The sequence below is a fragment of the Alexandromys fortis genome, unplaced genomic scaffold (assembly GCF_014885135.2).
Source record: "Alexandromys fortis isolate MF-2015 unplaced genomic scaffold, M_Fortis_MF-2015_v1.1 scaffold_205, whole genome shotgun sequence".
NCBI lineage: Eukaryota > Metazoa > Chordata > Mammalia > Rodentia > Cricetidae > Alexandromys > Alexandromys fortis.
This window is the reverse complement of record NW_026068107.1, coordinates 1,655,579-1,670,246: the sequence shown is the minus strand read 5'-3', so window position 1 is coordinate 1,670,246 and position 14,668 is coordinate 1,655,579. Positions and strand designations below refer to the sequence as shown.

Genomic DNA, 14,668 nt, shown 5'->3' with positions numbered 1-14,668 from the left:
GATTTCTAAAACTTTTCATGTTGTTGACACAGAGAAAGGAATGTCATGTGATGCTTTATTTGGGTCAGGGGATAACAATGTTCTTGCTTGAAGCAATTAGTTATTCCAGGCTTTATCAGTCCTTCTGAAGGATGAGAGATTAATACATTGGTATCCCTGTAGCCTGCCCATGACGCACTGGAAAATACAAAATTAAATTGTCTAGCAAGATCACATGCTTTTAGGGAAGTATAAGAGGAAAATTATTAATATTCAGATATACTTATATTTGAATTCAGAATCTGTACCTAATTTGCCTATGCATTCATGTTTTGGGGTAACTAATATAACCTTGCCATTCCTTAATTTTCCCATATGTGAAATTGTGCCTTTTTATGAGTCATCAAAGAACAAAATGCAAATTAGTGTTCAGTAGAGATCTAGAAGCATAATAAACACTGTAAGTACTACGATTGCTGCTACTCACAATACTGATAAGTGGCAAAGTAGTGAATATCTGACTCTGACGTCCATGCTTTCTCCCCTGGTTTTAGTTTTGAATCTTGCTATAAACATTCTGCATGGTTTTCAACATAAGCTCTCAGTGGGTAGGTATATGTGGCAGTAATTTATGCAAGAAGGCAGTGCAGGGCACTATCATGTCCAGCTTTGCCACCCGTAAAAATTGTCATGACAGAATTAATCAGAATTTATTTATTTACTTAATGTCATCTTTTTCCAAAGAGTCTAATTGAATTAACCAAATCAATCACATACATTGTCACCATGAACTATAGTGCAAGTGTGGTATTGTAGCCAGAGCCCCTCTGTGACACGGAGGTGTGAAGAAGAAAAAAATAATAGTCCTCATCTAATAGCAGTAAACAAATCTCTCCTGAAAAACCTCATCTCAGCCCACATGCAGCTGCATGAGACTTAGGAAATTGTTTTTTACTAAGAGACCTTTTGGGAGATGCCAGCAAAATCTGTGGTCACAACATGATGTATATACCTCTTCATGTCAGAGCCCTGGGCCAACTGTCCCCCTACCTCATTAAATCTGGATAGCAGTGTTCAAACTGCTGGCTCACTACTCCAGTCAATGATCTGGGAACTCCTTGATTTTAGGATCAGACAAGAGGTGAGAAATGTCGGAGCACTGAGCCCAACTTGCCTAGTTATCTGGTTGAAGAAAGGCAAGATCAAACCCCACAGAGTAATAATAACGACACAGAGAAACAGACAGAAGGAAGGTAATAATTTATAATAAGGCTTGTAACATTTGTTGGCATTTTTTAAAATGGTCTTCCTGTGAGTTTGGACTATGTCTTAATTATAGAAGAGTTGTCAATCACATGGAAGCTTTCTCCCGATTCCCTATTAAAGGCTTCATCAAGAAGCCTTTTCGTGGGAAACTGTACAGCCTCAAATCTAGGTCAGCCTGCCTCCATTTATGTGAAGCTAAGATGTTCTTCTTTCTGTGCTGTCAGTCATTCCGGGTCATCTGCTTTCTGATTCATCTGGAAGCACAAATTCTCAAAATCATCTATCCAAGTGTTTAGAATGAGCAAGATGGAACACAGATAACTCCATGATTAAGAAGCTCGTTCACCTTCTCCTTCCTTATCTTTTCTTTCCTTTTTTGTATGTGATTTCTTAGGATGTCCGTTTTAGAATGAGGGATAGTTTCTTTGATTATTTTTCCAAGGCTTAAAGTGATAACGAAGGCAAAAACTCCTGGCATTCACAAAAGGAGCCAAGGCTTTGTATTTTCCCCTATTGCCCGTATGCAGTAGATAATACATATGCAAAAAGAATGGGCCAGATAGGTCATTAATCTCTGCCTCTTCCATATCATATACTTCATATAGGCTATGTGGAGATTAATGGGTTTGGATGTTAATTGCTTTTGGTGAGCAATGAGTTTCAGTTATACATTTCTTTATTATATCATTTTATTCATTCATTTACTCATGTACTTTAATTAGCATTCATAGAGTAGCTATGCACTAGGCACCAACATATGTTCTAGAGCTATAATGTCTATCAATCCATGGTCCTCACTTTCAGAAATAGTACCGTATAGTGCACTTAGCAAACAATTATGGTGATGCTATTAAAAGGTAACAATGCATTTACTATGTATCAGACACTATTGTAAACATGTATATTTATTATTTAATCCTCACAACACTCTCTTGAGGTTGACTCTGCATTTTTATTTCCTAATTACACAGATAAAGACACTAAATATTAAATAATCTACCCCAAACTACTGGGGTAGAAAGTAAGAGCTTATAAATAAATTGCTCCCAGAAGCAAATTTTGAATAAAGCATTAAACGCCCTGCCTCATTAATGAGATATAGAAGAAAGTATGTTGTGCCATGGAAGGCACTAAGCCAGACCGGAAGAAGAGGTAACCCTTGATCTTTTCAAGAAGTAAGAGACCAAAGGATAGATGCAAGCAGTGAATAGAACATTCCAATTAGAGGAAACCACACCCATGAATCCATGAAGGCCTAAAACAAAATGACGTCTTCAGGAAACTATCAGAAGTCCCATATGGCTATACATATGAAAACACAGAGAGAAGATCATACAGAGATCATAAGGCAGATCATACAGAGACTGGGAAAAAAGCTAGGAATTTGGGCAATTACTAATTACTATGAGAGCTATGTGAAACCACTGAAAGGTTTTAATGATGTGTTTTTAAGATTTTTTTAAGCATAGTGATCATTTATGAAGTTATTATCATAGTTCAGGCAATAAAATAGGTGATTTGAGCCAAGTCAGAAGCAAGGAATAATAGAGGGCTAGCTACATGTACCATCGAGATAGAAAGACTGGATAGGTAGGGAACGAATGCATTCCAGGTATAGCAGCATGTGCCTTTAATCTCAGAACTTAAAGAAATGTGGGTGGGGAGAGTGCCACAAGTTCAAGACAGGTCTTCTCTGTATGTTGAGTTCCAGGCCAGCAAGGGCTATTTTGTTAAGCCCTGTCTAAAAAAAATGATGGCAGGGTGTGAAGAATGATGAAATGATTCATTACTGGCTCTCGATTTCTGCTTAGGTGACAGTAGTGCTGCATTCTCACGGTTTATGGCAGTTATTGGAAACCATATTAACTTTCCTAATAAATAAGTAGTTGATTAATGAGGGAATGAGTGGATGGAGAGTCAATGTTATATGTTTACAGAATAAAAATTATCATTTCTTCTATAGAGAGAGTTAAAGAAACAAAAGGAGTCAAGAATGGTCCAGGGATTCAGGCTAAGATAACCAACTCCCTTTCTATAGTTAGAAAATACACACTGAAGACAGAGATATCTGGAGACCAGAATGAGGCAAATTGATTTCGAACTGCCTGGGAGACAACCCTGTGGTACTAATAGGAGTGAAAAAAATAAAACAATGTAGAAAATACCATAAAATGCTTACACCAATCTATACTGTCTTTCTGAAACATATAAGTGACTTTTGATGATTTGTCTAATCTTTCCCGAAACATGACAAAGTAGCTCCTATCAATAGCTTGTTACATATTGATGGGGAAATTAAGGCCCAGAGAGTTTATGTAATGAGCTCATTATCCCTCAGTGTATAAATGCAGAGTCAGGATTCAAACTCACCTTATCTGATTCCCAAGACAGAAGCTTTAAGCACTGTGCTGTAGTGCTAATCCTTAACGATAATAGAATGTGAAGTGAAAGTTCTTAAGAGGGAATGTGGTTAGGCCCGGAGCCCCTGTAACACGCTGGCCCTAATAACGTGTAATAACTTTAGGGAGCCTTTACCCTTGTCCTGCTCATTTTCCTCTATCAAGTCTCATTTTTGGCACACGGTGGTGTTTCATAACATTTTCCGTGGTTTTTGCTCAATTTACAGACTGAGCTGTTATTTTATCTACTACTCTACATTGATTTGCTGATTGTCCATGATGTTTTTAAGACTCGAAACATAGAACTTTCAGTTACAAAATCACAATAATCAAGCCAATCACGCTCTATATGAAATCAGGAGTTTCGGGAGTTTCACAGTCACAGATTTGAGGCCTGGGAAGACATTAAAGTTTCCAGGTTCTTGTGTACCTTGGCAAAGAATGAGAGCAAGACTATGTGGTTAGAAATACAAACACTTACAATCTGTTAAATGGGGAAAGCATTCCTGAGGATGGGAGCAGGAAAAGACACACACTCAAAAGTGTGGGCCAGGGAGCCCATATGACCCTTTCTAGGTCATTCATGTGGTACCCTACTCCTCTAAATTTGTATATTGTCAGTTTGTGTGGGCATATTCTGGTTGTTGTGTGCAGCCCAGATGGGGAAGATCCTTCTGCCATTCTCTGCCAACTGATTTCTTTCGTACGTTAGTCTTGACATGGCTTTCTCTATTCTCTATTCTCTTGCTGCAAGAGCAGTTCTAGACAATTTCCACTTTTACCAAAACCTGTCAAACAGAAATGGATGTGAGAATCCAATCAGTTATCACTTCTGAGGCAAAGCCTGATTGGCAGGAAATCTGCTGTCAGCTAAGATTAGTGATTTCAAGGAAACTGGACATTTTTGTTTTGGTTTCCAAAGGCATTTGGTTAAAACATTCTTCCCCACCTTCAGCTCTTGAACATGAGAAGGTCCTAAACTCGCCATAACAGAAGTCTAGTTTAGACACCTCCCAGATACTCCATTATACTGGTATTAGTTTAGTTCCTTTAGAAGAATTCTCTTAAATCTCTTCTTTAGAATTCTGTGGGATAGGATGCTTTAAGACAGTGGTTCTTAATCTCTGAGTCATGACCACTTTGGGGATCAAATGACTTTTTCGCAGGGGTCTGCTATGACCATCAGAAAACACAAGTATTTACATAATGATTCTTAATACTAGTAAAATTACAGCTATGAAGTAGCAATGAAAACAATGTTATGGTTGAAGGCCACCACACCACGAGGAACTGTATTAAGGGGTCACGGTGTTTGAAAGGCTGAGAACCACTGTTTTAAAGTATACGTCTTTACATAGAGCTCACTGCTAGACAGGAAAGTAGGAAAGGACATTAGACAAGTCCCTTCTAAGTTTGGGCAAGAACTGACTGTGTGCAGTTGATTGAGTCTGAACTGGCAATTTTCTAGGAATAATAAGAGCAAGAGCTATAGAAATGACAGGAATTCCCAGACACCAGGGGAGAGTTGCTCAGGTATTATACTTGCAGATACTACTAATTTAATTTGGGGTCTGCAGGATACATTAGCAGAGCTGTCAACTGTTCTAGAAAGTATAGTTTAACTTCAGATAATACTTGTATGAAAAACAAAAATCTTACTGCAAATCCTGGGAAGATTATTATCTTCATTATCTATATGGAGATGGGATGGTTGGGAGCACAGGTGCTGGGAACCACTAACAGTAGCAAGAGCCTGCTAGCTTCCTTTTGTATGTTATTATCTTGAGGAATATAAGTACTAAAAAGCTGGGGGGGGGCTCCAGGGAGATGTTGTACTGTTCATCTGAAATATGAAATCAAGTATTGATTTGGTTTTTGTTTTTAATTCATTAGGTTTTCTGAGACGGGAGCTCATGCTTTCAGGCAGGCCGACCTGGAAACTTGCTCCCTAGGCCAGGTAGCCTCAAACTTGCTACCCTCCTGCTTCGGTGTCTGCCATTGTATCTGACTAGTAGGGTAATTTTCCTATAGGGTTTTGGCAAAGCATAGAACATAAGTTAGCATTTATTTTTGATAAAAGTTAAATATTCTCGGCTCTAAGAGTCATAGTACATGTTATAAAAACAATAAAGCAGCCATAGAGAATGCAATCAGATAAGCACAACTGTATTCCAGAGAAACTAAAAAAGCAAAAACAAACAAATGAAAAAAATAGGAATGAGATTAATTTGGTTTAGAACCACTGATCTACAGTTTAAAAGAACAGTTTAAAAAAACAATCGCCTCCGTCTCCCTCTGTTACACTTGAAATGGTTTTGTCCCCACGATGCACATGATTTTGAAATGCTAAAGCACACAAGGTCACACATTAAATAACACTGCAATGCAAATGATCTGAATTTTAGCAACAAAAGAAAGTCTTCCCATTTCTATGTGATCTTTTTTATGAAGCACTTGTCTTTAAAAGTTTCATTTCTTCATGAGGAGTGGGGTCTACAGAGTTTGAAAGCACACAAGGTCACACATTAAATAACACTGCAATGCAAATGATCTGAATTTCAGCAACAAAAGAAAGTCTTCCCATTTCTATGTGATCTTTTTTATGAAGCACTTGTCTTTAAAAGTTTCATTTCTTCATGAAGAGTGGGGTCTACAGAGTTTTCATTTATATTTTACGTCACACAGGAGAATGAGGCCAGGACCAAGAGGAGCCATCACTTCAACTCATGTCACACAGTGAGTTACGATTCCATTCTTAATTCCATAGCCTGTACCCCTACCAAGACAGCATACGATAGCCAAATAGTTTATATTATTATATAACCCAAATTACAGTGTCATTTAACAATGGTGAGAGGACATGGGCTGGATTGAATAACTAGACATTTATTTCTCGGCTGAGGAAATTTATTCCAGTCATTAAATTCAGTTCAAGAAGCTATGCAGAGATAAGCTTGCTGAGGTCTTCCATAACAGTTTTCAGGATCAGAGCCAGGGAAGCCGCATTAGAAGGGAAAGTACCTAATGCCATCCAGTAACTCAATATCCATGGAGAGGGTCCAAGTTATACGTACCTCATAATGAACTCTAATTTATGGCAAATAATCTTATACTGAGATTCCATTGGCAGATTTTCTATTGTAGTTTTTAAGCTGTATAGTCTTAATAGCTACGATGAAATAAAGATTTTTGAGAGATAGATGCTGATAGCAAATGAAAAAGTTGCACCTAAATTACCATGTCCCCACGAGAGTAATCATTTTATAATGAATGTTATACTTCCCAATCGCTAACAATTTGCAATTTTCTTATTTAAAATAAAATTATGTGGTTTGGCAAACTGTGTGAATTTTATCATGAACCATAATAACTTATGAGCAATTATATAAGCACATATACACAGCCTCTGAGTAATTTGTCTTTCTGCTTGCTGTCAAATCAATAAATTTTGCATCTTGAATCTGCCTGTAATAATTTTGCTATGGCACCATCACCTGCAGCAATTTATACTGTGCAGTTGTTACACCCATTTGTCTCTTATCTTGTTACCCCCCCCAAGTCCAATTTTAAGTTCAAGTCAATGATAAAAAAAAACACACTAATTTGCTCTTTTGCTTTCTAAAGTAGGCTAGTGGCTTAAGTAGTAAATAGTTGCTAACTACATATAGTTCAAAGAGATCACTGTCTACCAGAGGGATCATTCCAAATATTTTCATGTGTGGGCCTAGTCACCTAAACGTTTTTCAGATATTCTGTTAATTCCCCCTCAATAAATTCGGGAGAATTATGTTGATAGATTTTTTTCTAGTAAAAGAGCACAACAAAAGCCCAGATACATTGTAAGAATTGCATACCAATTCTAAATACATTTTTGGGATCACAGAATTAAAATAAATCAGCATCCCTTTGTGTCTCTCTCCCTCTCTCCTTTCCTCAATGTGCTCTCTTAGATTTAACATGTGCCTAATTTTAAGTTTTAGATGACTAGTTCCACAGAGAATGATTGGCAGAAGAATAAACTAGATTCAAATATATACATATATTACATGTGTGTATATATATGTGAATGCTTGTGTTTGAATGTTTATATATACACGTGTACAACTAAATTAGAGAAACTCCCCTAAAGGCACAATCAGTAATTAAAGTATATATCATATATGATTCTAAAAACATTCTAACATTTTTTTCCTCATGTGTCCCTAAATTATGCAAGTGTCCCTGGATGGGGCTTACATGCATATATAAACACTGATTATCCTGTATAGTAAAACTAATATGAGAGATGACTCCCAGATGACAAGAAAATTTCCACATCTGCCTATCCGCAGCAATGGGATGAATGCAGAGATGAACGAAGCACTGAAGCAGTAAGCTGAGAGTCATACAGAAAAAGCTGGGGATGGACAAGGGAACTTTAAGAGTTCTCCAAGTCCTCACAATCAAATTTTGAGTTAAAGGAACAAAAGCGACAGAAGTTGATATAGGCTTTCTCTGAACTTCATCTAGCTCAGGGCAAATGTTCAAATCAGTATGGGTCTCAGGCTGGATCACCAGGTCAGGTCCCAACAAATTACATTCTAGGAAAGTAACCATTTCATTACAGACAACAACAAAAATGTATGTTGGCTCCTTAAATCAGTTGTATGTAATCATTAACTGAGCAACCTTGTGCAAGCCACTTAACCCATGTCATTTGTTTCCCTGAGGAAAATCCGAGGCTTGAGGTCCATGAACTTTCAGGTCTGTTTCAATTCAGAGTGCTTGAGTTTGTGAGGAGGATACAAAAATTGCCTGTTCTGTGAGACCGGAAGAAGCAGATGTCAGTGCTACTGGGAACACTTGTAAAAAAAATTAAGCAAACAGCTACTGATGTAGAGTGGAGAGAGGCATTCTATCAAAAGATGTTTTGTTCTATGTGAGACGTAAAATTTCCATGTCCTAATAATTGTGTGGAAATCAAAGTTCCTCCAGAAGAAATGCTTGTAATTTATGCCCATTTCTCCCAGCTTGGCACTGATAAGTTTATTCCTGAACCAACAGAAAGTTATGGGGTAGATTTTGTAAGAGTTGCTATGGTTAACATATGATTTGTTACACAAGAGATTGTGTGTTGGAATCTTGATCTCCAGTGCTGCAATACTGAATGAAGATGGTGGGACATTTAAGAGGTGGTACCTAGTAGAAGATGGTTAAGTCATTGTAGATGTTACTCAAGGAAGCCATTGATGCAGCTTTCGTAGCATCCTTGTTAGTTTTCATGGGGCTCCTGCTACTTCTTATGTGTTCTTTCCAGAGAGTAGGACTGGGACTCTGGTTGCAGGCTTCCTGTCTGAATGTGACTCTCCTTCTCACACATATTTGAGTTATGCCAAGTATGATGCAATATAGCCAGTAAAGCCTTTGTAAAAGCTGGTACCATGCTTTTTGCATTTCTACCTTCTGAATCTCCAAGCTAAACAACATTCCTCTCTTTAAAATTTAAATGACCCAACTTCAGATATTTAATTACAGCAATAGAAAAACCACGGGGGGGGGGGGAGACTTCCCTTTCTTGCTCATTTTGGTAGCAAAGAAGGAAGAAACCTTTTAATGTCTTCAGGGGGAGACTGGAATTTCTCATTTGTTTGATTTGTCAATCTGAAAGGAAATAAAGTTATCACTTGACATTTGTCCCTCCTCCACCATGGACCATTAGAATCAAAACTCCTCACCCACCTCTAGGCTATAAAGAAATGAAAAAAAAAAATACTTCTTATAGACAACCTGGAAATGTCTAGTCTATCTCTTGTTACAGCTTGGGTGAGTTGGTTAATGATGTGAGAGCTTGTTTCTTTTATCTTTAAAACCATAATAAAATCATATCCACTTCATGGAACTATAAAAAGGCTTAAAAATGATAATGTGCAAAATGATAATGTGATAAAGGCAACAGATAATGCCCAACTTGAAATAGAAATAAACATCATGTGTAGACTCCCTCTTCTATAGCCTCTAGCCTCAAGGACCAGTTGTAATGAAGGAGACTGGGAGCTATTTGCAAGTAGCCAAGAGATAGTATAGCACTTAGAGGACCAAGCAGTAAGATGATGAGCTCAATACTGTACAGAAAGACAGCATTGAAGGAGAAAGACCTCCTTTAGTCAGAGTGAAATTATTCACACTGCTTTGCATAGCAAGTTAATAGAAGAGATGGAACCAGGTCCCACCCATCTTGCATGGCTTTCAGTTTAGAATTTTGTGCCATTCAAGCTTATTCCTGAAAAAAATACTCACACCTATTTTATTATGTAGCCCAAACCAGGAAGCCACATAGTCCCAGGAAGACCGGGGGGGGGGGGGTGACTCTGACTGGCAAGATAATGATGGCGAAGATGACAGGATGTATTGTTTTTCAAAACCTGAGGTGATGGTTTAGATGTAACATAAGAAATAGATATATTAAGAACGACTCCATGGTGGTACACACTTTTAAGCTCAGCCCAGTGGAGGCTGACTGCTATTGTTCAAACAGAAGTCCACTATAAACATAATGGAAATAATGTCAGCTCGGCAGCACTTGACATTTGTCCTAACTTCATCGTGAACGTTTTTAGTAAATGCTTCTCACAAACTTCTAGGCTAGAAAAAAATATGGTGGAAAGCTTGTAGGCAGTATTAGCACCTTAGTGGGACCATGTTTAAGGAATAAAAAATAAACAAATAAGTAAAATGTAAAAATACACAAAAATTACTGATTCTGTAACTGAGCCAAAATGAACAGAGTCACCATTTTAGGGAAGAAAGGAGAGAGCAGTGAGTTGATGCGGGAAAAGGCAGAATTGAAAGTTCAGTTTTGAACATGTGGAGATTGAGAAGCACTTCAAAGAACAATGCCTTGACTGTAAAGGTGAGGCTCTAAAGATGTTTAAAGGGCTTTAATTGTAGATGAAGCTTTTCCTCTAAGTCTCCATGACATGTTTTTCTTTGTAAAGCAACGTGGTGCTAGCCTCTGAGGAATTCACATTCTCCTGTCTGAAACAAAACCTGCTTTTCAAGACAGAAGCTACGGTTCACTCTCCTTAAAGATGAAGAAAGACAGCCTGAAGGAGTTCATAGCAGAACTTGTGTTCGAACAATAACAATCACAATTTCTGCCGCCTGCTCTCTAATTGCTGAATTGCTTTCTCTTTTGATGTTCCATACTAAATGATATTCTTTGGATAAGAGAATTTCAGATTTATAAATAAAGATTTAGGGTTATCAGTCCACATATTTTCCTGGATCCTAGTTTGCGCAATCTTTTGCCTCCATTTTCATACCAAAGGAAGCTGCACCTCATTGCCAACACCCACAAAATGATTAGGCCACTGTGGGCATTTAAAACAAATATAGTGATTCTGTAGGCTCCCTTTCAACATATGACTTATTAAGTCTGTCTTTAAGAGACAGGCTGAGCTGATCATTGTCCTATTCAGATACAGTAACTGGAAACTGGCAAAGAGAGCCTAATAATTTGTGGAAGCTGAGCTAAAAGAAAACAGTGCACTTAAGACTGAAACTTTTGTGAGCCATTTAAACCCATGGGTCATACAAGTAAGCCAACAAAAGAAACAGAAGAATACTCTAAATATGTGGAGAAATATGTGGAGGTTGTAGGGTAGGGAATGTGTACCTTCTACTAAGCGGATCGCAAATCAGTATAATTCTAACTGCATTCTAAATACTGTCCTTATACCCACAGAGAAGTGTACCTCTAACCCCTCATCGAGGAAGCTTCTTTTTGAAGCAGTTTCTTACAGAAAGCGTAACTAATCAAAATGCAGAGAACTGACTGTGGGGTACCCAGCTCCAACTGATACATCTGCAACACAACCCCTGCACCTAAGGCTCAGGAACACCACAAAAGTGACAGCAGAAATTTTACAGGAGCCAGAGGACCAATATGTCTATGTAGAGATTGTATCTTCTACATATGTCAGGAAAGCTACTCCCAGAAAATCTTGACAACATGTTTGCCTAAATGAAACCTGAAAAATGACATCACTAAATGATACGCCAATGTGCCTGGGGCAAATTTCACAGAGCCCCACTCCTAGAGGAAGAACTACAGCCGACTACTAATGGCTGCTGAGAACCAGAAAAACATATACACAGGAGCCGCACTAAATACACTAAGCAGGTTATACTTTTATGTTTATGAATATGTGTACATGTAGCAGAAATAATTAAAGAAAAATCATCAAGCCATATGGTTTTCTACCTAGGATTTTAAATAATCTAGTTCATTTGTTTGAAAGTATGACCTTAACTAAATCTGTCTTTCTTAAATCAGAGTCTATTTTTATTAATTTATTTATCCATTCTTCCAGTAATAGCAGCACCTCTTCCTTCCCATGTGTTTGCTTGATAGTGCATGCTCAGTTCCCTACTTTTGTTTTATGTCATCTTTTTAATTCACTTGACACTGTGGGATTAAGAAATTATTTTTCATAAAAATTCACTAATGAATAAATATTATATCTTTATTATCCGCACAATATACAATACCAAGAGTGATCCTCGTGAACATTACTAATTTAATAATAATAACAATGATAATAATGCATCAAGTTGATATAATTGTTCATTGATCAAGTGACTCATCAAATAATCAAACAAATCATTGATTATAATAAATGCAGCTCTTTTTTAGAGGAAGCTAAAACGTCAATATAGTACCCTTCAAAGGAAGGGTACTATTTGGGGGCATTTCTGTTCCTTTCTTGTCATTTTGCTGTGAACTTAAAACTTCTATAACACAGATAAACTAAAAATTGCTGTAATTTTTATTGAGTCTACAGTCCCTAAAATGCCCAAATTGTGGCAGGCATAAGTAACCTTAATTTCTGATGTCTTTTCTGTCCCTCATTTTTGCTTCTGAGGGATCCAATTATGCTGAGCTCTAACCTAGATTCGTGTAAGATGCTGCAATGCCCATGTTGTGCACTTTCAAAACATATTTTACCACTTGAATCCCAAAATGTTGCTTAGATAAAAGGTTAGCACTATTTTATAAACAGGGAAAGCAGGTCCAGTAAGTCCTCATAACACTTAAGGGGCAGACTGGGCATTAGAATACAGGGCTCTTAAACAACTGAGAATTTCTTACATTTTTTTTCCTCTAATGAGCATTTATGCTTACAAATTTAAAGAAACATTTAAATGTATAAGAAGTTGGCAACAATATATGAGAGAAAGGAAATTGGGAAAAAGAAACTCAAAATCAAATAAATATTTTGTTTATAGATATATTCATTCCTCTGCCTGATTCAGAATTTTATAACAATAAAACAAACTGTATTTCCAGGTAGCATTAAATGTCTGCAGAGATGAAAAGCCCTATAGTACTCTCGAATTTAAAAAATTGAAAATGCAAAAAAAAACAAACCGAAGTTAAACAGTTACAAAATCCAACAACCAAAATCTGTCATTTGTGCAAATATATTCACTTTCTGGAGTGTTGCTAAAGTATTCAAATGGAGTTAAAGCTGCATTTGCTATGAGGTAGAGAGCTGACACCATAACCAGGAATCTTAGAATAAAGTCAACCAGCATCTACCATGATGCTGCTGAAACACAAACTAATTCAGTAAACAGTAGTGGACAGAGAAAAGAGACCCAGGGTGGGGGCAAAAAGAGGCCGTGAGTCTTGGAAGAAGTAAGTCTCAAGTGTAGTGAAATACTTAGGCTGTGATCTTGCCCATTATAATAATGGGCGGAGAAGTGAATCAGTAGATGAGGTACCCAAGCACGTTGAGAAAATAAAGGAAAACAAGCAGGGAAAGTAACTGACAAGGAAGGCTACAGACCTACAAGTAGACTGTATGAAATGGCATGCTTTCAGCACTCAAGAGACTCCTGATATTTCTTATGGCAGAAGCAAAATGCCATCAAATTAACGGTAAATTAGTAGAAAGCACGCTGCTTATGTTAAGGTCCTGCTAAGTCCAGAGTTAATAGGTCCTTTCCCTGGCACAGCATGCAAAGTCACTGCCAGTTGGAGTGGGCTTTCAATTAACTCTGCCTATCCATTATAGACAAAGTGCCATGCACCCGGTGCTCCTTTGGAACAAGACCTCTTAGAAGAAGAAGCACTACAGCTCTAAGAATGAGAACATTTCAACAGACTCTGCCCAGATCATCTGTTCTCTAGTTTTCCCACTTCCCTCCCTTACCACCTGCAAATTCAACCACCCATGGAACCTGGTCAAATCCCTTTCCATGAGGCTTTCACATCTGCATCCTCCTCATCAGCTCTGTTCTCAGTGTCTTCCTTTTCAAAGCCATCATTAACTCACATCTGAACTCCATTACAACCTCCTCACCAGGCCTCCTCTCTCCAATATCTCCTCCCACTAATCCACCCTGCACACAGCAGCTGCCAGATTCTTCTTTCTGAAATGCAGTTGTCATCATGTCTCTACCCATTTCCTATACCACACATTTGAAATGCCTTTGCCTGGTGTTCATGAAATCTTACAATCAGAACCCAGACTGGAGTTCTAGCCTAAGTTTTCATCCAGTGATATTCAGATTTAGCCAAGTCTAGTCATTGTTCTCAAGCTTCTTTTACATTTCTTTCTCAAACTTCGATTCACGCAGTTTTCTCCAATTCTAAGTATTGTCCTCAACCCTCTTTTTTTTTAAAAAAAAAAAAAAAGAATATAAATTCTAAATTCCATCTCCTTTGAAAAGCTTTCCCTGATTGCTCCAACCAACACTGAGCTTTTGCTCCTTTGACATCAGACTACTCTAGTTCCATTTATTTTTAACTCTGTTCTGGGGATTTTCCTCCTCCCTTCTCTCAGCAGAACAGGTGATAAGGATATGAGATGGAAAAAGACAGTAGGGGGTAAGCACCATAGAAACCAAGAGACCTGCTAGAAGGTTATTATACTCTTACAAGCAAGATATAATGAGGCCTGGAAAATATTCAGACCTTGGGAATACAAAAGAATTAATGGATGACATACATTAAAAGGGAATGAATGCATCAACAGGAC

General features: G+C 37.7%; 1 protein-coding gene across 1 annotated transcript in view; it reads right to left on the bottom strand.

Annotated features, from left to right (window-relative positions):
* Window positions 1-14,093, bottom strand: part of Il1rapl2 (interleukin 1 receptor accessory protein like 2) — a 634,164-nt gene extending 620,071 nt beyond the window's left edge. The window contains exon 1 of the mRNA XM_050124199.1: window positions 13,964-14,093. Within this exon, the coding sequence (XP_049980156.1) occupies window positions 13,964-14,093 (130 nt within the window). The remainder of the gene's footprint in view (window positions 1-13,963) is intronic.
* Window positions 14,094-14,668: the final 575 nt, after the last annotated feature.